Below are 27119 nucleotides of genomic sequence, written 5' to 3' on the forward strand. Positions count from 1 at the left end.
CAGATAAAGAAAAAGAAAGGAAATGAGAGGAGGAATAAAAAGAAAGAAAATGGAAGGGGGAAGGAAAGGCTGAAGGCCCCCTTGGTGTGGTGGTGATTCTTAGGTCTGGTGGGGAGAGGAGGGGGCGAGGACATGTTCCCATAAAGGAGTTTGCGTTTTCTAGTCTGGAAGGACGTGAAATACCTCTGCTCACAGCTTCTATCTGTCTGTGCATAGCTGAAGAGAGACAGGAGGGCCCTAGAAAGAGAAAGGAGGCAGCACGGTTTGTCTCAGGGAACTTTATCTTTTCTTTGTCCTCTTTCCCCTACCTTTTCCACCCTCCACCCCCACTATTTCCATCTCTAAATCTTTAACCCACTGTTTAACTGGGGAGAGGGGAGAGGCAATCAACATTTGAAGATATGGTAAAGCTACTCAATCTTACTTATAAAGAAATGTAAATCAAAATGACGAGGAAATATTTAGTTTTTTACCTAATAGGAAAAACATTTACATGTTTTCACAGGCATCCTGGCAAAGGTGTAAGTAGACAGTACTCTCAGAAACTGCTTCCAAGAAGGCAAATTGGTGCAACCATTCTGGAAAGCACTTTGGCAGTATGTGGTAAGATTTAAAATATACATACTCTTGATCCAGGAATCCCACTACTAAGAATTTACTTCATAGATTTTCTCACAAAAACTCGTCAAGATACATACAAAGATGCTCATTGCAACAATGATCAAAATAATTAAAACGTGGAAACAACCATCCACCAAAAGGGAAGTTAAAGTAATTATGACACATTAATGAGATGGAATACTGCAGGTCCCCTTAAAAGGAATGAGGTAGCTTTTTCTGTGTGTGCTTATATGAAAGGCTCTATTATTAAACAAAAAAAAAAACAAAGTAAAGATTGTGTATAGGATCCCCTGTGAGCAATTAAAAAGAAAGTATAGACACATGAGGATATATATATATATAAAATTTTTTTTCCTGGAAAGAATAACAACAGTGGCTATATTGGGGATGGAGTTAGGAAGAGCTTTTAGTTTAATTTTTGTGTTTTTTTCTACTATTTGAATGTAACTCATTCCTTTTTGCCCTTGTACTTTGTCATTAAAAAAACCCCACACATAATAAATGCTTTCCTATAAAGAAAAAATATCTTTCTCACTCTGATGATCAAAAGAGGAAAAAAAAAGGTATCAGGTTATCAATTACACTCTAAAACTCATTCACATTGTATGTGTACTTCTACGAGCTGATTTTTCACTTTATGTTTTTTATTATATTAAGACTAGCAGTTGTTTCTTATCAATGGTATTCTGAGTGTCAGCGAAGAGAGCAGGAGGAAACTGAGCCATCCCACCTTGACCAGTATGTCTTTTGTTCAATCCTTGCCTTTCTACTCCCTGCCAGGAGCTCTGGGACACAGAATGGAAGAGTCTTCCAGGCACCAGGGTGGAGTAAACATATAAGATATATATCTGAAAATGGAATTACTATATCAGGGTTAAGCACTGTTTCAAATTTCTCAGGTATTACCAAATGGCCTTCCTAAAACAGTCTTCCTACCCACATACCTAACAGCAGTGTTGGAGAGTACTCTACCTACACTAGGTATAATTTTTTTTAAAAAGGTTTTTGGCCCAAATCTCATAATTTAAAAAATGGTAACTTGACATTTTGATTTGTATCTTTAGAGGTGAAATTAAGCATCTTTTCATAAAGCTTATTGATCATCTGTATTTGTTTTTCTATTACCAACTTGCTCATGTCTCTTGACCATTTTTCTATTTGGTCATCTTTTACATATTGATTTGTAAGAGCTGTAAATGTTAAGGAAGTTAATTCTCTGATGTATTTGTCACAAATTTTTTTTCAGTTTGTAATTTTCCTTTATTGATGGTACTTTTGCTTTTTTGTATTGAAAAAATTTATATTTAATTCTCTAGAATCCTAGCCATCTAGGACAGGAAAACATTAATCTAGTGGAACACTTCAGTATTTTTAAAAAATGTAAAGACATATCTGACTTGAGGATGGCAGTAAAAATTTAACAAATATAAACTTAAGCTTTCTCACATTTTCCATAAAGCAATTAAATAAAAACATTTCAAGAAACAGATGACATAATGCCTCGATGCAAAACTCCCAAGTCAAATAGTCACTTACTGATGGTACTTTTTTCAATGCGAAGTTAAAATTTTTGCTGTAAACATTATCAATATTATATTTTATGGCTTTTGGGTCTTTATCATTCAAAAGTTTTTACTAGAACAGGGACACAAGCAGATTTTCAAATGAGAAAAGCACACTGCTGTGTAAAAATACACTGGAAAGAGGGATCAAGGAACAAGAGAAGAAGCCAAGAGAATAATTATGCAGCTGCTTCAATAGTGAGAAATAATGGTAGAATGGACTGGAGATGGGGAGGATGTGGAGCAAAGAGAAGTGAATTGATGTTTCGTTGGGTACGTATTGAGGGACAAATTCAGCTCCATCCCTGTCCTTAGATTCTAAAATAAACATATGGAATCCTTGTGAAAATTATTTTGCTTATGCCAGTCGGACTGATTTTTTGCCACTCTTAAGCAAACATGTCTATCAAAACTGTGTGAAAAGTCAATGTTTTACTGTTGACCAAAGAGTCTTAACAAATTTTCCAATGACTGGGAGAGAGATAATCTAGAATGTACAGTATTTTAATTTAAACCTACAGTCCAAAGTAGATCTAGAGAGAACATTTTTAAGTGACATCAGAAACTGGCCAAGGTTGCTCCTTTGGCTTCTCCTGTGTTAGGCCATGTTCTCTTGAATACCTGGTGCAGTTGCTCAAGGCAGCGAAGGTTTTGGGGGCCATACACACTGATTATTACTTACATAGAAGCTTCTCCTTTTGCAGGGGGTCTGGTATCAAATCATCTCTTTCCCCAAAAGAGCCACTCAAGACGAATCGGGGATTATTCTTCCAAACATGCTGTTGCGTAGCTGAGTTTGGTAAACTGCCTCTCTGAGCTAAGAATAGGCAGTTTAATTAAAGGTGCTGGAAAGCTAGCTCATCGCTTCTAACATCTAGGTCAATACCAAAACCCCCACTACCATAGACCTTTACAATAAATACTTCCCATTTTCCAAAGAGCTTTCACATTCTAATTTACTTTAGTTAAACAGTATTTTCTCCATTTTATAGTGCGGAGGACTCTTGAGAAGCAGCATGGTATAGTGGAAAAGAGAAAGAGTTTGGGAGGCAGAAAGACCTGGTAGCTATCAGAGCAGCCAAGAAGAGAGCCATAACCAAGTGAAGGCTGGTACTGAGTGGAGCCCTGATGCCCAAAGCTGCTTTGTCCTGAGGGTTCTGCTGAATCTGGCAAACTGGAAATTCAGTTTTTAACCAATTAGTAATCACTTAAAAAATGAAATAGTTAATAAGAAAGTTTAACAAGATTGATAGAAATAAAATCAATGTAAAAACTTAATTTTATTTCTAAATATGAGGAACAAAGTTAGAAAATCAAAATTTAAAAAGATACCATTTATAATAGCATAAAGAAATGAAGTTCTATGAAAAAATTGAAATCTTTATTGGGAGATAGTAAGGAAGACCTAAATAAAATGGAGAATTAGATTATGTACATAGATGGAGAACCCAGTATTGGCAAAATCTCAGTTCTTGTGAAATTAGATTCTATAGATTTAATGCAATCCCAATAATATTTTAACATCACATGACAATTCTAAAATTATATAAAAAGGCAAGAGTATTCAAGACATCTTTGAAGAACAGTAAGATTGGAGGACATGTCTTTCCAGATATCAAGACCATTTTAATGTCATATAATGTATTAACAATGGGTAGTATTTCTGCAAGGATAGAGAAGGAGACCTTTGTATACATGTATCCTCAACAGAGATTACATAACAGATCAATGGGGAAAGGAAGTAGTTTTCATTAACGGTGCTGGAAAGTTCACCATTAGTTTATTCAAATATAACTCTCCCAGTTAATCAAACAATTTACTTCATGAACCCAGGAAAGGTGATGCTAAATAAGAATGAGATATTACCTTTAAAGTAACCATAGTACTGGAGGTGACGGTACATAAAGTCTTCATAGGGATCAGGAAGAGTCTGTGAAAGGAAAGGCCATCTCAATCAGGAAAGTCCCTTCAAAAAATACTGAACTCTTAACAAAGGGTACCCAAGCACGGTTGCAGAGGACAGTATACCTGAGGAATTCTGTAAACAAATCAAGTGAAAGACATTCATGCAAATTATTCTACCTTGGGGATCAAAATCTTCAGCTAGAAAAAGATGTCACCAGGATACATCTCTGATTTAGTATTGGATTTCTGTGGGGTTCCTGGAGAGGGGTGTGTACCGACCTCCTGCTTTAGCTCTGTTTCCAATGCTGGGAACATGTTACTTCTGTATTGGTATACTGAAGACCAGTCAGTGACATCGGCATCCGGCCACAACCCCTGCCTGCTCAATTTCCAAGAGGGCAGCTGATTACACAGGAGAAGCTAAAAAACAGAACAAGCCTACTGAAAAAACTGCCCATATTCTCCACTCCCATCCTGCACCCCCGCAGCACAAGCGATTTTAGGAAACCCTGTCACATCATTCCGTCTTCCCTGACAACTCATCCTCTCCTCGGAAAGGCCTGGCTGATGGTTCCCACTCTGAGGCCCGGAGGCGCACCTGAGGAATTAGGGAGGGCGGCATGCCTTCCAGCCTCCTCCTCCCGAGGCGCCAGGACCATAGCAGGCCCCATGCTTCCCTCTCCCAGAGGAGAAATATGAGAAAGATGGCCAACACCAGGACGCCGCAGGAAAGTGAAAAAAACGGGGATCTGGCGAGTTGTTTCGGGCTAGAAGAAAATGAAATATAAGGTGCCCAGAGAGTGGGCTCTAAAAAACGAAATTCAGGGGTTCAGGACTTCCTGGTCCGGGGAAAGGTGGTGAAGGGGATCCAAAAGGGTGAGGGGAGTGGCGTAGGTTTCCTAGAAAGGCAGAGGAAAGGGTGCGATCGCCTCCGCGCTCCGGTCCGTCCTGGGGAATAGGTGTGGGTGCGGCGCCTGTGGCAACAAGTCCTGGACGAGGTGGGAGGCCACCTCTGGGCAGGTACGAAGCCCAGCAGACTACCGTGCAGAGGACACGGAGAACACACCGCCCCACCGTTTTCTGCTAGGGCCCTGGTAGCCTAGCAACTGTGAAACGGAAGCGGGAAGGCGGGGTGGCCCCGAGCTTCCGGGGAGCGAGGCTCTGCCTCCAGGAAGGTGGGGAACCCGGGAAAGACTAGCATCGTTGCAGCAACAGCTGATTCAGGCTCAATCTTCCTTTCGTACAGTACTGCAGACCCGCTTCTGGAGAATCGATATTGGGTTTGATGAATACAAAGCCAATTCTAAACTTCTTTGCTGTTCCTTAGCTTTCAGTAACCGTTAAGTGTTGCTCGAGGGGTGCTGCTCTCCTTTCACCTATTATATTCTCTCCTCCTCAGAGCTAGAATTTGAAAAATTACTTTATACATTGAAAAAAAAAATAAAGTTAGCATATTAAAAACCGCACATTTTGACTACCAAATTGCCAGATTTTTAAAAATGCTCCATTCTGGTAGGATAGTGACAGAAGGCACTGGTGCTCTGTAGACATTTCTACAAGTCTGGAATACTGTTACAACAAAAGCTTTAGCAGCTCCATTTCCAGAAATCTGCTCTATGCGATTACAAGAGAAACGATTTATATGCAAAAGGTCACTCCAATATTTGTATAATGGGGTAAAATCCGACACACTAGAATACATGACATTAGATAAAAATTTTAAATTATATGCATTTAAGAATACTGGCATAAAATTCAAACTCTTAATTGTTGTCTTTGGTTAAGTTTATACGAATATAACCATAAGGATATATTATTTTTATAATCAGAGGGAAACAAAGCTCCTTTATTTATTCAAAATGTTAACATGACATTTACAGGATTTCAGTAGATCAAACATTAGCTAATATTATAGAATATAAACTTCAAAATTTAAGTCATGCAGTATTTTCTGGTTCTAGTAAGATTTTTTTTTTTTAAATGCTTACAGGACCTGGTCTTCCTAGGTGGTCGTCTATCCAAGTACTAACTGGGCCGACCCTGCTTAGCTTCTGAGATCAGACATCCAGCTTGTTCAGGGTGGCATGGCCTTAGACCATGGACTGTGGCTCCATTGGGGTGTGAACCCAGGACCTTCTGCGTGTAGAGCAGACATGCTAACCGCTACACTATGGAACCACATCCTGCATTTTCAGGTTCTAGAAGCATTTTTCTAACTCTGTCCTCTTCCAGTCCCTTCGCCCCACAACCAACTCAAGATCCTGCTGCTCCTTTTTCTAGAGGGCTGTTCGTTAATGTTTGGATACACCTTATACTATATTTGATTAGAAAAAAACGATTAAGAATTGACTTAAAATGTCTTAGTTATATAATTGTGGTTTAGAAGAGTAAAAGGATATAAAAGGATAGTCATTCAGAAGTATAAAAAAAGCTTTATTAATGTATATATACAAATTTACAAGGTCAGAAACTGGAGAAATACAAACAGCTTTAAAACACAATTTGCCTTTTCTTCAGTTTAAAGTGACTTTTACCTGATTGTGATACAATAGAAAGTACAGAACAGTAAACTGCTTTTTAAATACTGGAATTTTATGGACAATACGTTCACACATAAAAGGTAGGTGAATCTCGGAAAGAACAATGGAGACACATCAATACATACAGTGGCTCTTGTTACATTTACTGCCACAGATGTGAGGGGGACATTCTCAAAATCAGGTATGAACATCTGCTGCTGCTGCTGCCTGTACTGAAATTTAAATATTTCACCTAGTATATGAAATGACTGAGCTATCAGTTCTAGAATGTGAGAAAGAACTCTATAGTGTGGCCATCTGTCAGCACAAGGTAAACAACTTGATATACCTTAGCACTTCAGAGGTGGCAGACTAGAGGAAGAGGTCAGAAAGAGATTCTGATAATCCCAGGTAAGCAAGGTAGAATACAGAGCTGCCTTCTTAATTGCACTTGTTCTGAAGAAGTTACGAGAGAGAGGCACACTAGGAACTAAATGAGCCTCCATTATGCAGGAAAAGCCTTCATTTTTTGTCAGTGAGTCCTCTAGAGAGGTGTCATACTCATGAGCCACATCACATGTTCGAGACTGATGAGGTTAATGTACCTAGCATGCTGAGTTTGCCAGTGTGAGAATAAAGGCAGCCAAGTGAAAGCATTCAGTCACCTCACCTCAGCAAAACAGAAAAATTACATTTCACAAATGTGAAAACTTTGTATGTGTATGCTCTTGCCCAGGAAATTCATTTACTCTCCCTCATAACATTTATAGTTTATTGACAACAGTAAAACAGGTTAAGACTCTGAACTGAACACACGCACAAAAAAATCAATAATAAAAATTTAAAAATTAAAAAAAAAAAAACAAAAAACACAACTATGTGTTTGGAGCCATTTTCCTTCTCTTCAGTCTTGCTCGCCAATCCTCAGGAAGGGCTTCAAAATTAGCATTTCTCTCTGCCATGCCACTGTGAAAACAACACACATTACTTCACTGGAAAGAAAAAGACTGAAACTCTTTACTTCCTAGCAAGTAAAAATCTCTAATTGAAACTGAAAATCTGATGTCACATTTATGTTCATGAAAACGCTTCAAGTTTCTCAGCCAAGTACTAGCATATTCATCAAATTTCCTCTGATGGGTCAACCAAAGATACACTCACATTTCATACAGTTTCATGTATATGTAATTGCATATTTATTTTTATGTATCTTCAGTATCCATTAAAGTCACATTGAAGAAATAAAACACATTTTTGTAAAAGTTTTTCTTAGTCCCTAGAAGTTCTGATTCTTTAAGGAAGATATATTTAACCTCCAATACACTATAAGGACCTTTGGACCTAATTTTTTTGAGATTCTCTTTTGATCAGTTGTATTTGTAAGAATTGATATCTCATGGTTTTTTCAATTATTTAGAAAATAGGTTAAAACTCAGGTTCTATCTACCAGAATGGATGCACTAGACTTATCAATCTAAAATAATCTAAGATACAATATAGAATCTTTGTGATTTTCCCATCATCTTGAAATAGTCTGTTATTTCATCACTGTAGGAATTAATCATCATTCAATTCCCAGCAATACTAAAAATGACTAAAATAAAAAAATGAATAGAATCACCTACAAGGATGACACAAAAGTAAAATAAATGTCACTAATACCATCCTTTTCTTATTTTGTTGCCCAAATAGTGCATCATCTTTCAAAGAAGTAAAAATTAAGTCTGGAGACATCTTCATAGTCTTGTTTTCTTTTGCAAATATTAGACAAACCAGAAGATAAATGCAGAGACAGATAGTGGCACTAGAGATTCTAATTATGATAAAATTGATCAAAAAAGTAAAACCTCAGACGACAGGTGTTAAGAGAACTATATTCAAGATGAATTTTCTCAAATTTAAGATTGATGAGTAAATATTTTCTAAGGACAAAAAGGAAATATAATATTCTCATTCAAAACGAACAACTTCAACCAATATTTTGTTACGAGAACCTAAACCATCTCATTTTCCTAAGAAAACACGTGACAGGAATCTTTTCAAGTTTTATGATGCTGTATGATCAAACTTATTTGATAGGATTCATAAGTAGACACCCTGAAACCAGGTGTAGAGAAATAGGTATTTTAGAAACAAATAAAATTCATTAGAATGATTATGCCTATGGTGTTTATATATAAAATGAAAATGTTTTACAGATGTCACCATAACAAAATAAATAAATTAATTTTAAAAAAAGAAAGAAAAACAAGGCAAAAAAAAATATTTTGAATTATGAAGCAAAGAAAGGCTGTCCTCTCCCAATTGTTTTCCTAAGTACTTCATTTACGGATGTTGCAAGTACAAGAGCCAGAAGTGAGGATAAGCTAGAACCTGTCAAAGATGGATTTGAACTCTAGTATCACTACTTATGAGATGAGTGTGTTCCAGGTTATGCAGGACAACTGAACAATTAAGTGCATTAGAAGAATGTTGCTCATTTCAGTATGTACACTTTCAAAACCAGGAAAATAAGGAATAAAAATTTAGGTTAGCTATGTTTAAATTCTCATTAAAATTTCTAATGAAGTTTTCTTCTCTTCATTTTACTTATGTAAAATTTATATAAAAGGAATGGAAAAAAACATACATAAAAGAGAATGTCTCTAGGTGGTAAATGGAAATGCCTTATTTTTCCTGGTATGCTGTGTTAAGATAGTCCTTTATCTAAGGTGAACAATCAGTGAGAGAAAGTATTACAACACTGATAGTTCTGATTTTGAAAAAAGGCTAAGCCATAATTTTTATAAATATTTCTATGAATTAACCACAACCCACCCCTCCTGCGGTCTCTTTTCTTTTACCTGACCAGCTGCTGTTGTTTCCACTCTTCAATTCGCTTCTGTGCAGTTGATTCCCGGTCCTCTTCACTGGAACTAGAGTTCTCCTCTTCATCTAACTCACGCTGGATACTCTGCCACTTCTTTACCAGAGATGGCATTTTGGTTTTGCTCTTCTTCGCCTGTAACAAAGTTTAAAGGTCAGAAGGAGTATAAAACACAAAGAAATGAGTCCTCCACATGACATCGGGATCTTCCCTTAGCGCTAAGGAATAAGTGAACTTTAAGATCGGAAGAACAGAAACACAAAGTAAATACCATTCTAAGTTCTTGCCAAACTGTAAATGTGGTTATTTTATGAAATCAGGCCAGAAAACTTTCCTTTAGCCTTATTCTATGGAATTCAAAACTGCGGCCTTTATCTCATCTCAGAAATAGTGTTTCTTTTTGCAAATTTTAAATAGACTGTGTTAACATCAAGTGAAAAATAGAGCTGAGAAACAAATGACCAGCTTTTCTGGAAAGAGCAACAAAGTCAATGCCAACTATTAAATATAAAACAGAGCAAGGAGATATAGCAAAATATGAACGATGAGATGAGTTCTAACGGGAGGTATAATAAATTTTATTTTTCTTCTTTTGGCTTACCTTCATTTTCTAAATTGTCTATAATAAAGGTGCACTCTTGTAGTAAAAAAATATTTGTGATACTTGCAAAAATAGAACTATATATCCCAGATGGTTTGCTCTTCCACGACCTTCAGGCTCTGATCAATGGCATCTTAGCGAAGTGGCCTTCTCTCACCACCCTATCTGAAATAGCGGCACCTCCCAAACACCACTTTCTGTCCTCTTACACTAATATTTTTCACTACATTTTAAAACACTGAAGCTTTACTTGCTTATCTATCTCGACAGCTCTGTTCCCACTTCTCAACCTCATCTGGCCATAAGGGAAGCTCTACAAAATCCAAGATTTTGTTTGTTCGATTTATTACTAAACCCCAAGCTCCTAGGGAGAATGCCTGACAAATAGTATGCACTGGAAATACACTTGTTGAAAGTGTATGGGAAATTAGAGAGCCACTGTATGTATTAGACACTGATAAAACCAATTTGTATCCCTGTTCAAGCCGTATGCTTAAAGATCTGACCAGGCTACACTATAGGCACAACAAGCAGGCACTCAAATGATAGGTGTGGTTGCAAGTCGTGCTTGTGTGAGAACTGGATATGGGGTCCAGGCTATTTTTCCAGCCTGTGTTTGCCTCGAGGCAAACACATTTCTTGATTAAGTCTCCAAAGATCTGAAAAGAAAAATAAGCTTAATATTTTTAACTTTTTTAAAAATTACGTGGCTCCTTGCTCCATACTCTATTTTTTGACCGTCATTGACAGTTCTTAACTTTCCAGGGAAATGACTGCCCATATACCATCTACCTTCAGCTCCACATATCTTCCTATATTTCATTGGTCATTTCACCTGTGATACAACCTGACTCACTGCATACACAACCTTCTAGCAAGGCCCATTCTGGGCTAGCATGGGATCAAATGAGTACAAAGTAACATGGATGAATAACGGTCAAGTGTGCACAGAGGGCTCACTGGGGTGTAATCTCTCACTGAACATCTGCAAACATGATTAAAAACTACAGATCTAGGTAGAGTCACTGCTGTTTCACTGAGATTTCTATAAGGTTTCATGTATTCTTAGCACAGTTGATTCATATCTATTATGATAAAATAAGTTTTATTTTAGAAGTTATATTTTGTCTATCACATTCAAAACATGTACCCAGAGTTGCACTGGCTGTTTGAGCACATTTTTAAAGAGGGGAACACTGCAGTCAGAGGAATAAAGATTAAATGGTTAGAACTTCTTTTTCTAGTTTATTTTCTATTAAGCTGCATGCAAAACTTCAGCAAAAAGACTAAAAATATATATTGGTCTCAAATATTCTTGAACATTAAAGGCATTAAGTATACATTTTATATTCTTTAAAAATGCCTTGTAACAACAAAGAGAAGGGTCATCGTTTGTTTTCAGATATCAGGTATGTAAAAATGATATAGCTTACAATTCTGTATTTTAAAAACTATTAGACCATAAAAGCATTACTGGCTAAAAAATTACTTGTTGAATGAACAGAGGAGGAAGTAGTTAACTACCTCTCTTGGAGGACTGGAGGCAGAGTGCCAAAGAAGGCCATAAGAGAAATGATTCCTGAGTACCAGTTGTTCTAATATTTAATTGTATAAATAATGAATAGTATAGTGGACTGGTAGATAAACTAAAGACATGGATTTGATAAAACAGTATGTTGGCTCAAGAGACCTGTATATGCTACTCACCACAGTGAATACCTTGACAATAGTCTATTCAAGACATTGTCCTAATTGTCACTGTTAATATTTATATTTACTTCACTTCTAGATAATTTCTGGAACCATGGTACCAACTTGGACCAGTGCTTCAATCCGGAAATATCTTGTCTATTTTGTGTGAACTCAAAACTCATTCAGGAAGGTTACCTGAACCACTGTAAGGCAAATGAATTTGTCTTGTTAACCCCTGGGGCAAATGATTACAGTTGAGGCAAACAACACACTACCAACACGGGGAGGAAAAACTGTTGAGAAAGTTTCTTAGGGCAATCAGGGCCCTCAAAGGTGCCCATGAGGATGATGTTTAAAAGATGGCAGAATAGGAAGCTCCAGGCCCTTATTCCCCCATGGAAACATTACATAAACAAATACACAGACCAACTAAAATGGCATTGTGGGAACTCTGGAAAACAGTCAAAGATCTGCAGCAACCAAAAGAAAACAATCAAGAAAAAGCCACTCAAATGGTAAGAAATTTTGTGGTATGTTTGCTTGTAGTTGCAGGACTGTCTTCCCCAATGGGGTTAGAATAAAGTGGCCCAGTTCTCAGCTCCCTCCCTCAGGACTGAAGGAAGACTGGAATGTATAAAATGTTCTGGCCTGTCACTGCCTCATTAACCGAGGTCTTTCTCTATAGAGAGCCAGTGTGCAAAGACTGGGAGAGACAGCTGTTCTGTCAAATGCCCAATTTTCAAGAAAAGATCACAAAGCATACGAAAAAAACTGAGAAACATTGCCATTCAAAGGAACAAAACAAATCTCTAGAAACCAACTATAAAGAAACACATGCTTCAGACTTACTGGACAGTATTTAAAACAATTGTCTTAGAAGTGCTCAGGAGCTAAAAGAAAACATAGGCAAAATAACTGAAGAAAATAAGAAAAATTATATATAAACAAACATCAACAAAGAGTTAGATAATTATAAAAAAAGAACCAAATAGAAATTCTACAGCTGAAAATTCTATTAACTGAATTGAAAAATTCATTAGTTTCAACAGAAGACTCCAATAGTCAGAAAAAAGATCAGCAAAATTAGTAAGTCATTTGAAATTAAGTCTGAGGAACAAAAAAGATAAAACAAAGTGAAGAGTCTAATGACCTATAGGACACCATCAATTAGACCAACATATACATTATGGGAATCCCAGAAGGAGAGAAAAGAGCAGAGAGCTCATTTGAACAAATAATGGCCAAAAACTTCCCGAATTTAAGGAAATACATGGAGATACATATCCAAGTGGCCTAATTAACTCCACCTAGGACAAATCCCCAAAGACCCTACACTTAGATATATATTTAGTCAAAAGCCAAAGATGGAATCTTAAAAGCAGCAAAAGAAAAGTGACTTGTCTGTACAAGGGCTTCTCAATAACATCACGAGATTTCTGGCCGAAACCTTGCAGGCTATAAGGCAGGGGGATGATATGTTTAAAGTGATCAAAGAAAAACCTATCAACTGAGACTTATATGCCAGGCAAAACTGTCCTTCAAAAATGAGGGAGAAATTAAGCCCTTCTTAGATAAAACAAAAGCTGAGGAAGTTCATTATTGCTAGATTTGTCCTATGAGAAATGCTAAAGGACTTAAACTTTAGCATGTAATATAAAATTCCCACAATAATCACAAAGAAAATATAGAAAACACACAAAGGAAACAAAAAAGGAATAAAAATGTCACTGAAAAATCTTAAAAGCAGGCGGTAAGAGAGGAAACAAGGGCCAAAAAAGCTGTAAGACATGCACACACACACACGAATAGCTATAGTAGGTCATTATCTATCAGTAATTACTAATATTAAGTTAGTAATTTACTATTGTAAATGGATTAAATTCTTCTTATGCCGGAAGAATGGATTAAAAAACAAAACAAAACAGAATCCAACTGATGATGCCTGCAAGAAATCCATTCTATATCTAAGAACACACACAGGTTTGAGGTGAAGGGACAGAAAAATATATTCCATGCTAACAGTAACCAAGAATAACTATATACCAAGGGTAACTGTAACAGTACAAAACAAAATAGACTAAGTCAAAAACAGTTATAAAAGATAAAGCACATTATAATGATAAGAGTAAATTCAAGTAAATTGAAACAATATCACTTACAATAGCATCCAAAAGAATCAAATACCTGAGAATGAATTTAACCAAGGTGAAACACTTGTACACTGAAAACTATCAAACACTGCTGGAATAAATTGAAGACCTAAATAAATACAAAGGAATCTTGTGTTCATGGACTGAAAGATTCACTCAGTATTGTTAAGATAGCAATGTGACCCAAGCAATCAAAAGAGTAAATGCAATCCCTATTAAAATTCCATTGGCCCTTTATGCAGAAATGGAAAAGCTGATCTTTAAATTCATATAAAATTATTAAAGGGCCTGAACAGCCAATATTGAAAAAGTATAAAGTTAGAGAACTCTTACTTCTCAATTTCAAAACATATCACAAAGCTATAGTAATCAAAACATTGTGGTACAGGCATATAGACCAATGGAATAGAACTGAAAGTCCAGAAAAAACCCCATACATCTATGGTGAACTGATTTTAAATAAAGTCTTCCATTCAATGGGGAAATAATGGTCTTTTAAACAAATGGTGCTGAGACAAAAGCACGTCCACATTCAAGAGGATGAAATGGACCTTACCTGACACCATAAACAAAAATTAATTAAAATGGATGAGCAATCTAAATTTAAGTACTAGAACCATATAACTCTTAGAAGAAAACATAGGGGTAAATTTTCATAACCTTGGATTTGGCAATGAATTCTTAGATATGACACAAAAAGCACAAGCAAAAATGAAAAAAAAAGTTAAGTTGGACTTTATCAAAATTAAAATCTTTTGTGTACCAAAGGACACTATCAGAATGAAAAGGCAACGCACAGAGTGAAATAAAATATTTGCAAACCATATATCTTATAAGGGACATGTACCTATGATACATATGTAACTCTTGACAATTCAACAATAAAAGACAAACCACCCAATTAAAAAACAAACGACTTACACAGACAATTCTACAAAGATAAACAAATGGCCAACAGGAAAAGGAAAAGATGTGCAACATAATTACTCACTAGAGAAAAAGGAATCAAAACCACGTTAAGATACCACTTAATAGCCACTAAGATTGGTATATTAATTTTTTTAAATGGGAAATAATAAGTGTTGGTGAGCATGTGGAGATATGAAACCTCTGTACATTGCTAGTGGTACTGTAAAATGGTTTGGCCACTATGAAAAAACTCTGGCAGTTCGAGAAGTTAAAACACAGAATTATCATATGACCCAGCAATTCTACTTCTAAATATACACTCAAAAGAAATGAAAACAAGTACTCAATATTCATGTACTCATATGCATGTTCATATTGGTACTGCTCACAATAGCCAAAAGGTATAAAACAATCCGTATGTCTATCAATGGATGAACGGATAAACAAATTGTGGCATATACACACAATGGACTATTGTTATTCAGCTATAAAAGGAATGAAATACTGATACATGCTACAACATGGATAAGTCTCAAAAATAATGTGCTAAATAAAGGAAGCCAGACATAAAAGTTCACACATGCATGACTGCAGAATAGGTAAATCCAGAGAGACAGAAAGCAGATTGGTGGTTCCCACAGGCTGGGGTAAGGGGGTGATGAGGACTTCTAGCCACTGACTAGAATCTAATCGGTACAAAGTTTTTCTCTTGAGATGATGAAGATGGTATGTAACTAGACAGAGGTGGTGGCTGCACAATGTAAATGTACTAAATGCCACTAAATTGTACATTTTAACATGGTTAATTTTATATGAATATCACCTTAATAAGAATTTTTAAAAATAAAAATGTAAAGAGAGATTTACATACCTTATCTTTCTTTCCTTTTTTCGTCTTCTCAGGTGGTGGCATTTTGGGAGCTGGTGGTGGTGGAGGAGGAGGGGGAGGGGGAGGAGGAGGTGGTGGTTCTATAATGGCAGTGGCAGGCACAGCACTTCGGGCCTGGACTGGCTGCAGTGTGGGAGCAGTCACTGCCATTGGGACAGAACATTCGGCATAGCTCATAATTGCAGGAGCTGATGCTAATCCTAGGTAATTGGACTGCAGGCTCAGTCCTCTGGCCTGATGACCCATTCCTGTTGCTGGATGGCTAACAGATATTGCCTGGTGTCCAATCCCTGCAGACTGCTGTCCAGTTCCTGTTGTCTGGTGACCTAACAGAAATCAAAATGAAACTTTTATGATAAAGCCATAAACAAGGAAAAGAAAAGGGAAATGAAGAATTTCCTATAATCACCTACAAAATAATATATCTTTTCCTCAAAAAAATAGCCATATTTTCTAGTAGTAAAATATTAATTTTTGAATACTTTAGTATTAAGGTACTTAAACATCAAAATCACTGATGTAAATGTACAGAAAACAATCTGGAAGGATACATGCCAAATAGTTTAGTAACTGAACTGAACTATTTAGTAACTGAAATGTATATAGTTTTACAATGAATAGCCTTCTGACATTAATTTATGATATCTAAGTCTGGAAACAAAGATAATCTATTGAGGAAAACACATTTTAATCACAATGCTTACCCGTAGCTATAGCTGGCTGGCTGTAGAGGACCGGAGAACTACCAATGGTAGCTGACCTTTGAACCACTGCAGTATTAATTTCTGTAGCTTTTCTCTTTATCGCTTTAGTGGAAGGAGAACTAGAGACAGTAGAATCGACTGAACTCTGAAACACAAAGATTCTAGTCAGTGGCTAGAGGTCCTAGTTAAACATTCTCTTCTAAAATAAAACATGGTGTTAATCATGTCTTGGTTCCCAAAAACTCTTCAGAGTGCCAAATGACATTTCTCACCTGGCTAGTTACAACTGTGGTTTGTGTAGAGGGTTTCAGTGGAGTATCCTCCTCTGTTCCTGGGGCAGGAGGCTCCTCACTTCCCTCATCCTCCATCTCTACCTCCTGGATCTCGCCATCTTCCACAGGAGGCGGGGGAGGGGGAGGGGGTGGAGGAGATTCTGGGGGTGGAGGTGGGGGTGGTGGCATTTCCAAAGGTAATGGAGGTTGAAGCACAGGCACATTTGACTGAAGGAGGGTCCAAAATGGAGTAAGTGGCATGAGTGATGAAGAAGAAACTTGGCCAGAAAAAGACTCTTTACAAAGAGAACCTATGAAAACAAACAGGAGTCAGGGAAAAAGCAAGACAAAAACTCCATGGTTTATATTTACAGAAATGTTCAATTGCTTGGTGAGATAAAATCTAACACACAGATCTATTCTACATTGAGGTCACTGAAATATTAAACAACTCAGTTCAAAAATGGTTTCCATGGAAAGATACATCTATAAACCTTATAGTTAGCACTCACTCCAGCTATGAAATACTAGTCTTGTTCTTTGGGTCCAGATTTATGGATGAGTAAATGAAGCACATCGCATCGACCCAATGAGAAATTAGGTCATCTGAAAATACATTCAGTTTTAACATACAGAACAGAAGGTAAAACAGTCTGTCATTAAACGTGACGAGGCGAGTGAATGATGTGCATTTGCAATACTGATTCCACGTATTTCATTTTTCAGCGAACTAAATAAGTGAGGATGACCCAGAGAAGTACTCATTCTAAACACACAAATTCAACCCATTTTAATTAACTTGGGTTACTAAAATTTAAAATCCATTTGCAAGGTGCTATCGTCATTCCTTTGCACCTCTGTGTGAATTACATTCATCTGCTAAATCATAGCAACACAAATCAGGGAGGGTAATTTATTTCTATAATGAGAAAAGGAAAATTTAAGAGAACAAATCTTCAAGGTAAATATAAGACACCCACAAAAGGTGTTAGAAGATGCAGAGGATTTGAAATGGCTGTTGAAATCTGAGTTAAGAAATTACAACTGAAAAGTTGTGGGATCAACTTTCCTCTATTTTGCAAAAGCCACAGTTATTTCTATTCCTTTTCTGCTGGGAAAAGCTTTAAGGATTAGAGAAAATAGGAGGATATACTTACTTGTAGCCTTCCCCATCCCTCTTTATCGTCAATAGGGAAGTTTCACAATATATGGGACTATTAGGTATATATCCCAGGAATGCTGAAGGGGTTTTTCTCCCTAAAAACCATAGAATTTAGGAGTAGAAGAGACATGAGAAATCATCTAGTTTAACTCTCTCATTTTAAAGGTAATGAAACCCAGGAGGGATATAACTTGCCCAAGATCAAACAGCTCTTAGTGGCCAGGTATGACTTCTAGTCTAGTGCTATTTTACCAAGATGTTCTGGTGAAATATCAGGAGTCCAAGAGCTTTAGAAATTTTGGTCAAATAAATATCACTTTTCATGGAGTAGAGATCCAGATGCAGCCACCTGTTAAATTTCACGGTCAAAAGCGGTGGATTAGATAAGAGTTGTATCTATAAAAGGCTCTGGGACAAGGATACGGCCTTTTACTTTACTTTGCTCAAAACACACCACACTGGCACTCGACAAGGTAAAACTGAAGTGACCATGAAGCATTTGGCTTTTAAAATAGCTTTTCATGGAACAGATAAATGATACATTATGTAAAAGACTTTAAGAACATGATTCACATGGTTGGTTACTGAGAGTGAGTTCTTTACTACTAAGGAAAAGAGCACTGAAAACATTCACCAGAAAACAGGAATGCAGTTTTCTAGATAAGACTTCAAATGTGTCATTCGACTTTTGTATTTGATCATATCTAATATGAATTTACACAATAACTTTTATTTTTATTTTATTTTATTTTTTAACACCTACAGCACCTGGTATTCCTAGGTGGTCTCCCACCCAAGTACTAACCAGGCCTGACCCTGCTTAGCTTCCGAGATGAGACGAGATCGGGCACGTTCAGGGTGGCATGGCTGTAATAACACAATAACTTTTAGACAAATAAAGTCTGGGTAAGATCAAGCAGTCTACTACATTACATAACAGTACATCAAGATTACCTCAGAACTAAGATAACAAACATTGGAGATTAATATCTTATTAAACTTCCTTCTACTAAACTAACCACAATGGGTAGGTAAATTAAAATGTCCAATTTTATATATTGGTAGATTTCTCAACTAGAAGCATAATGCAATATAGAGACAATTATGATGGTGATATGTTGCTATGCAGAGAAATTCAAGGAAACACAACAGATTCAAGACTAATAATGTGGTTTACGACCACCATCAAAGCTAATTAAACTTTGTGTAAATGTGATAAACTGGACTTGATAAATTTAGCAAATAAGGAGCACATTTTGAGTTAATATCTGAATCCCAAACTACAGTAACTCAAAACATAAAAGCTGTGTCTTAATAGTCATAATTATTTCCTTTAGCTTAAATATGAAAAACTTCAAGAAATCCTGGTCTGAATATCCATAGACATCATTATTATATGTTACTTTTCTTCATTTCTAAATTTAATCCCATTGGTATATTCAGCCATTTAGGAGAATATTCAGTTTGAAGTCCAAGGAGAGAGTAAAATGGTATAAACAGCTTTTATTGTGTGCTAATAGATTTTAAAACTATGAGCTTAAGGACAGAATAGTGTGAGGATACAAATTCTGAATTTTTCAAGAACATATCCTTTCTATGCATCTTTTTTCCCAAAAGAAAATTTTGCTTAATATTTTAAGTCAAGAGACCAGTTTAGCAATTTAAAGCAAGTTATTATATAAATAATAGGTTCTATAGAGACTTTTTTTTTGAAAAGCAGCTAAATTTTTCCTAAGTGACGAGCCCAGTAAGACAGACAGATATACTGGGTATCTTGAAAGATCACTCATCTTTAAAAACATATTAATTTAAAAAACTAAACAATAAATAAGAATTTGTATAAACAGAACTCTGGAACTTCCTTGCTCCTCATAGTGTAGTCATTTTTCTTCTTTAAAAAGTGGTTTTAACCACTGCTTGGCTGACAAAAAGCATGTATTATATCAACTTCATAGGTTTAAAATATTGATTGGTATTGCTCTTGAATCCCAAAGACCTAAGTACAAATTTGGATTTTATTTAGATCAAGTTTATTATGTAGTTTTAGTGGCTTTCAATAAAGAGGCTGAAGAACATAAGCTAGTTTATCAAGGGCTTTTTCCTACAGCATAACTACGTTTGTTTTACTCATCAGACGAGAATGTCTCAAGGTCTTTACTTTACCAGACAGTACCAACTGTGTGTATCATCAACAAAAGGAGGTAATAACTTAATACTTAACTAAGGTGATCACAGAACACTTAAGAGTTGGTAATTCTCGAATATTCAGCTTTGGAACATACAAGAAAGGAACATTAGACAGTGGTCAAGAGTGGAATCACCTACCCAAAACCACCATCAAGCCTCTTCAGTTCACTAACCACTAAAAAGCAAACAATAAAACCAACTTACTAGAAATATCTATCATTGCTACCAAAAGAACGGGGAAAAAAATAAAAAATTATCTTTGTGAAAACAGTTAATACCCTGTAACTTGAGAAAATATGTTTCTGAAATATGAAGTAGAATAAAACCATCCTTTTGCTATGCTATAGAATTATCACTGCAGTCATATGTAGCTTTTTATTTAGAGTGATCAGTTAACAATTCCTAGGTTATTTAAGAAGTTAAAATCATTACGAGTTTCACTTGGTACATTATCAGAACTTTTGTACTGGGATCAGAGAACCAGTATGGTACAAAGCATCATTTTTGATAAGCAGAGGACAAAAGAATTTAGCTCTTTACTCCCTATCTTACCACGAATTCCATGTCTTTTTTATCTTCAAAGGTTTATTACTTTAGAAACCACTCCATAGACTTTTGCTTTCATACGTCATCATTTTAATAGCTACCTTTTTTTAGATCAAAAGGTTGTTGATCATAGTCTTCTGACTATGCTTCATTATTCACTTGTTTTTGTCATTCCAAGATGGACTTAAGAGGCAAAAAAAATGAATCCTTTTCCATAAAGTAAAAATTAAGCCATGGCTCTCAAAGAACTATCAGATTCTCAGTTAACTGAGGAGCTATAAAAGCCGCTTTTTAAAGGTACAGCAGGTCCTCGATTAATGTTCTGTATAACGTTAATGAGATGCTGTAAGAACATAACTCTTGTTTATAACATAATTCTTATTTAGCCTGTGGTAAAACTAGTTTCATTATACATTGTTTTGCTTAAAGTCACAGAATCTATTGAAGATGTTAAGTGAGGACTTACTGTATATAACTAAAGTGCTTTAAATGGGTTGAGCCATTCTGTTTGTTTTACACAAGAATATTGTTGGCTATTTGCAATGATCAATTATTTTGCTTCTCTGAAATAAATATGGTCCTGGTTTCATTGCATTTCTTTAGATAATTTTGATTTGTAGCAATCATGCTTCTTATAAGACTTCTTATAAATGGAGTTGAAAAATGAGGTTGCAATATCAATAGATTTCTACAGAAAGGTAAAACAAATCTCACAGTATCACTCAAGGTATGCTGACAATTCAACTATCTAATTCTTAAGTATTAATTAGTATTCCTGTTATTAGAAATCCACAGCTTTGTATGTAGAATGACTGGCTATCGAATAATCTTTTAAAAATCAAAATATATTGGGTCATCATTTTATTTTTAGCAGAGACTGGTATCAACATTATGCTGATTTCCAACTAGTTACTACCTTAGTTTCTTCAGTGTAACTTCTGCACTCTTTTTTTAGGTAGAGCCACTATTTTTTAATCAGAAATTTATATCATGGTTTAAATTTTTTTCTTTTATAATATTAATATGTCTTTTTTCTCTAAAAACATTTCTCTGCAATTAGTACAGAGTAAATTCTCCCACCTGTGGAATTCTCAGAGGATTCTGTAGAATGTGAATCGGTGCCAGTTTTGTCTTTCAAGGTCTGTTTAGGAAGAGTCTCGTCTCTACTTTCTTGTGCTTGGCTTTCTTCCTCCTCTTCCTCACCATCTGGGAACTCCCACTGAGATTCGCCCGACTGTTCATTTACATAGAAATATCGTCTATGATCCCTAAATTACAAGAAAGAAAACACATGTTTTAAGACCCATTCTCCTACAAAGACACTTCCATTTGGTCCTGTCCCAGGACAGCAGTCTGCTCTCACAGGGACGAACCTCTTCTTAATGGACTGCTATTCACAAAGGCAACAAAGAGCTTTGACATTTGAGGATGGAGAACCACGGATAATTCAAAGCTATTTGCACTGCCAGCAGCTCTGTGAATACAGCCCTGAACCCTCTCACTCCAACAGATGACTTAGAAAACACCTCTCACATCTTTTTTTTTTTTTTTGGCCAATGCTTAACAGGGTTTCAAGTTTCATTAACGGAGGGATTCAATTTCCTAGAACACTAATTTCCCTTCCAAAGAAGAGAACAACGAAGTTTGCGAAAGGTGACTCTTCCCCTCTTGGACCGTGGAATTCACATTTCATACTCTTGATATCAAACACAGTGAAAGCTAAAGAGAGGGAGAGGATCTGGGAGCTGAAAAATAAAAGAGCAAAGATTTCAAATAACGAAAAAAAAATCAAGAAAAGCCAAATATAAAAAGAAATGTTTTCATCTGACCTGCTGGCCGAAGATAGTAATCTTGTTCTTCATTCACATCTTCAACCACGAAGCTTTCCTTAACTTCACCGAGGTTAATCAGGAGTAGTTGCTTCCAGAGGTCCTGTAAAGCGCACAGAGCTCTCGCATGCGCTTAACCCCCAAGCCCGCCCTACTCCGTGCAACACTCTGGAGAGTAAAAACCAGCTTTGTCCAATCTTGGAAAAAAATCCGTTACATGGAACACTTTAAACATTGTTTTTTGTTTCTCCAACGCGTGGCTGGCCCGAACTCTGTAAGGGCTTGCGGTGCTTTGCCTGCCCAGCACCGCTAACTGCAGCTGCTCTCAGTCTCCAGACAGGCTGTCATGTTGTCAGGTGGTGGTGATCACAAATCATGTTTGAGATGTCAAAGGTGAAAGGTGAAAAGGGGAGAAGAGTGCGTACCTGTCCCAGTGGCAGGACCAGCCTTTAGGAGTGGCGTTTATTTCATACTGTTTTAGTTGTTCTGCTGCATCCTGAAGTTTTCGTTTAAGGTAGTTTCCATTAAGAGCCCCTTCCCGCCAGTCTGCAATCCGAGTCTAGGATCAACAAACAGTCAATTAGTTTTAAAGACTCATTATATCAGGAGGCAGAGCTAAGAAGGATATAAGTCTTCTGATCCATGACAATACTGCTATATATTCTGGTAGGAGTAGACCAACGAAGAAAAGAAATCTCATCTTAATTTCATAAAGAATCTCGTTTGCTCTGCAGAGTTTGAAAAATGAGACTGGATCCCAGTATATTTTTATATTGTCAACTCTCCAATATCTGCGAAATGAGTTGCAGTTTTGCTTTCCCCTTTAGACTATATTAAGATTGGTTTCCCAGTAATTTTACCTTCAATGTGGGTAGACAGTTCATTCAGTTCAGTAATGTTATTAACCAAACTCAAAGGTTCAGTTTTTAGGGAAATCAGCCAGCTTCCTACAGGACTTCCTTATCTAATCCCACCCTGCCATTCTGTTAGTATATTGGTTACAAATAGGACTCAGAACTTTAAAAAAAAAAGATTTATAATGCTTTAACACTTGTGAAGTACTTTCACCATTATATGGCCTCATCTGATCATTACTAATAAAATTTTAATATATTAGAAAAAAATCTTTATTAAAATATATGCCTATTAAGTTGTACATCTGAAATTTATATTAACCAATGTTACCCCGTAAGTTTAAAAAAATATATCTGCCTACTGAAGGTGGTAAGTTTAAATATCAACATTATATATCAACTCTCAGTATTTATTTTTGTAATTACATTTTGCTTTGGCTAACACATAGTTTTATTTCCTGGTTTGGTGCTTCAAACATACATCAAGGTTCAATATTTAAATTTAGAATTAAAACATAAATGGGACAGATTTCCTCACACATATAGCATTTCATTCAAACATACTATTTATACCAAAAATGGCTAAATTACCTCAGTCTGTAAGAGCAGCACATGAAAGTTGGAGATGGATTGTCTATTAATTCCTAAAAATTCAAATTTACTTGTCAGGGTATTCGCCAGTTCTCCAATCTGAAACTGTAAGAAAAATGAAAGAAAAATGTTAAAATAAAAGTAGAATGAGTACTATTTTCTGTATTATATAAAATCTCTCATTTATTGTTATAGATACTAGAAAAATGACTCTGCCTGTAAATTATACAGCCTTTATCAAATAGCTGCCTCCAAATAGTTAAACAGAAGATAAAATTCTAGTTTACAGTAAAATAATTCACATAACAAAGTGATGACAGGTCTAGAGAAATTAAATGTATATCTAACAAAAGATGAAATTCAACAGCTTGTTCTAAATGACAGAAATCCCATTATTCAAACTATCATTTATCCATTACTGCTTATATTAGCCATATATTGAACAAAATTAGTTCTCCCCGTCCATTCTCATGGCTGTACACTAGCTAATAACTGAATAAACTTTTTCAAATCAATAGAACATGCTATGTGGTTTTTCCAACAAATCATCCTTAAACAGCCACATATTCATGTGGTCTAATTCACATGCTCCTAAAAATAGAAGTGAAATTGGAACCAAATTTGTCTTTGTGTAAGGACATGTAGTTCATGTTGGAATTAAATCTGTGACTTTTAGTTTCTTTGGTACTTTCAAACTAGAGAAGTCTGTTATTTGATAAGCTATTGCTTTCCAAAGGAGACTACTTTTAACAAAGTAATTACACATTTAGAATTTATTTTTAGATAATTATTTTATACTGTCAGTCTTATAATTCCTTATCTCAGCTTTAAATATGATCTTTTCACCTAATCAAGTAAATTATTTATATTTGGAGATAGTAAAGATTACTTTTACTACTCACTAGTAGAAGGTAGTTTAATGGTTAGCCAATTTACAAATATTGGTCAAGTTGCATTAAGTAATATGTATACATACTTTTAAATCCTGTTCTTCTTCTACTTTAGGCGCTGTTTGTACTTTCATCTTCTCTGGAGATTCTTCTACTTCCATCTCTTTGTCTGAATTCTCATCTATTTTTTCTGAATTTTCAGCACCATTTGCTGCAAAAGAAAACATGTGAAATCAAATCAAAAGGACTGATACCAACAGGGCCCCACTTACGTTTTCTTAGTCTTGTAGCAGAGAGATCTGAAAAAGGTTATTAAGTTTCTCTCTGTTGCCTCCTGTTAAAGAAGCCCTGATGACTTATCAACCTGTCTTTATAAAGCTAAAAAACTTCATTCTTAATAATCGCCTTTCTTAAAATGAGTCTATGAATAAAACTTTGTTTTACTATGTTACTCTGTAGTTTCTCCTTTATTAATCTTTTCTAATCCTCTGTTCCATAACATCATAGCTTCAATTACTTACAAAAACTACACCTCAAACTTGGGATATATAAAAGTTCTTTACTAAGTGGATTTGGAAAAAAAGGCTTTCAAAATCAGAGTATTTATAACTACCTGATAACTCCTTTCCAAAACTGGTTAAGACCTGCAGACAATCTATATTGGACCAACCTACTTACTTTTCTGGTTGGTAATGATGTCTGTTGGTAGTGGGAATCTCCAAATGAGAATAGGTTTACCACCAGCTTGAATGGAGTAGAAGATATAAACTCTTTTTGTTATGCTTGCTTTGTAACACCTGCTTACCACATCATATACAATATGAATCATTCTGTCATAAGGTTCACAGAGTTTCAACAGATTAGGCTAAGATTTTATATTAAGTACTTAACCTTATCATATAATGGCTTTGCTCTCTTCTTCCTTGATCAATAATGTTCCTTTGGCATTTTCAAATTGTCTGAAACCAAATCTTTCTACTCTACTAACTAGTTTGTAATTCATTATAAATTAGACATCTTGTATCTGGTGGCAGGTATAAAAAATTATACCTTAGAGCACCACTAGAGCTCTAACGCTTGGATATTTTGGAGGACAATTAGACAGGATCTATTGAATTAAGATGCATACACCCCCTGACCTAGCAATATACCACTAAGAATCTATACTATAATGATACTAAAATCTGCACAAAGAAGTATGTACCAGAATATTTATTACAGCATTATTATGAAATATAATAAATATTTGTGAAGTATATCATAAATGCATATAATGTAGTTTAAAGAAATATTAAAATGAACACTCAAGTAACTACAACTCAGCTTAACTCAAGACTATTATTAGAACCTCTGAATCTCCCTGTACCTCTCTGCCCTAACATCCATCCACACCAGACAAACTTCTACCCTGAAGGTTATTAGTAATAAGCACCTTCTTTTAGTTTCATCATGCAATGACCTTTAAACACAGAATTTCTCCCTATTTTCCAACTTATATACATAGAATATTACCATATGCATTCTTCTATGGCTCTTTTTTATTCAAATTATTGTTTGTGAGATTAATCCATAACTATGGATTATTCATTTTTTCATTCTTTAAAATTTACTAGCAAGAAATACACCACTATCCATTCTACCTTTGATGGACACTGGAATGGCTTGTAGATTTTTTAATAATATAAATGTTATTTGTTAAAGAAGCTCTAATGACTTATTAACCTACTGTCTTTATAAGAGTGAAACATGAACACAACTTAAATGTCCATCAACAGGGAAAGAGTTAAATGAAGACATCTATACCATTCAGTGGTTAAAAACAGTAATTTTCAAGCTTTGTTAAGTGAAAAAATTATTTTGCCTAACAATCCACATGGTTAATTTCATCAATGGTAAAATTTACATATGCACATGCACATAAAAACCCACATAACCACAAATTTAAATAAAGAGAGGAAAAGCTCTAGAAGGATCTATGTAGATAAAAGGACAGAGAAAATGAACTTTAGGGGTAGGGAATGAGAAAAGGGAAAAGAAGGTGAACTTTTAGAATTCTACTTATATTCTTCTATACTGTTGATAGAAAAAAAAAATTCAAACAAAGTTGTTTCCATTTATTGCCTCTATTTTTATGTGTTGTTTTTTAACCACAACCTGTAAGGTATCTTCTGCTAGGTATACTCAACTAAGGTTTAGTGTTCAAATTTTATTGGTTGCCAACTACAAAATTAGGACCAAATGAAGAGTTAAAAATTAGTTCTGATAATAGACCGGAAAAATGCAGCAGTGTCTCTTCTACATTACCCTGAATGAAAATAACTTGGGTCCTCATGACAGGACCAAACTACACAGCCAACCAGAGTCTGGGCA

General features: G+C 35.6%; 2 protein-coding genes and 1 pseudogene across 11 annotated transcripts in view; all 3 read right to left on the minus strand.

The window, feature by feature from the left end:
• The window catches only part of AGBL2 (AGBL carboxypeptidase 2), a 30516-nt gene extending 25202 nt beyond the window's left edge, over window positions 1-5314 (minus strand). For 2 of the 9 annotated variants that reach the window (XM_039869343.1, XM_039869346.1), the window contains exons 1-5: window positions 4687-5310; window positions 4368-4508; window positions 4050-4113; window positions 2866-3000; window positions 184-237 (exon numbers count right to left, since the gene is read on the minus strand). In XM_039869343.1, the coding sequence (XP_039725277.1) occupies window positions 184-237; window positions 2866-3000; window positions 4050-4113; window positions 4368-4508; window positions 4687-4710 (418 nt within the window). In that variant the 5' untranslated portion in view covers window positions 4711-5310. Of the gene's footprint in view, window positions 1-183; window positions 238-2865; window positions 3001-4049; window positions 4114-4367; window positions 4509-4686 lie in introns of all 9 variants that reach the window. The other 7 variants (XM_039869351.1, XM_039869350.1, XM_039869342.1 and 4 more) reach the window with 6 other exon arrangements.
• A 1186-nt stretch (window positions 5315-6500) lies between these two features.
• FNBP4 (formin binding protein 4) overlaps window positions 6501-27119 on the minus strand; it is a 30901-nt gene continuing 10282 nt past the window's right edge. For both annotated transcript variants that reach the window (XM_039869354.1, XM_039869355.1), the window contains exons 9-17: window positions 24836-24960; window positions 23860-23964; window positions 22840-22973; window positions 21666-21853; window positions 16691-17001; window positions 16419-16563; window positions 15697-16040; window positions 9451-9608; window positions 6501-7573 (exon numbers count right to left, since the gene is read on the minus strand). In XM_039869354.1, coding sequence (XP_039725288.1) covers window positions 7483-7573; window positions 9451-9608; window positions 15697-16040; window positions 16419-16563; window positions 16691-17001; window positions 21666-21853; window positions 22840-22973; window positions 23860-23964; window positions 24836-24960 — 1601 coding nt within the window. In that variant the 3' untranslated portion in view covers window positions 6501-7482. The remainder of the gene's footprint in view (window positions 7574-9450; window positions 9609-15696; window positions 16041-16418; window positions 16564-16690; window positions 17002-21665; window positions 21854-22839; window positions 22974-23859; window positions 23965-24835; window positions 24961-27119) is intronic.
• LOC120609597 (uncharacterized) lies at window positions 18609-18727 on the minus strand (annotated as a pseudogene).

This window comes from Pteropus medius, unplaced genomic scaffold (genome assembly GCF_902729225.1).
Source record: "Pteropus medius unplaced genomic scaffold, Ma_sr-lr_union100, whole genome shotgun sequence".
Lineage (NCBI taxonomy): Eukaryota > Metazoa > Chordata > Mammalia > Chiroptera > Pteropodidae > Pteropus > Pteropus medius.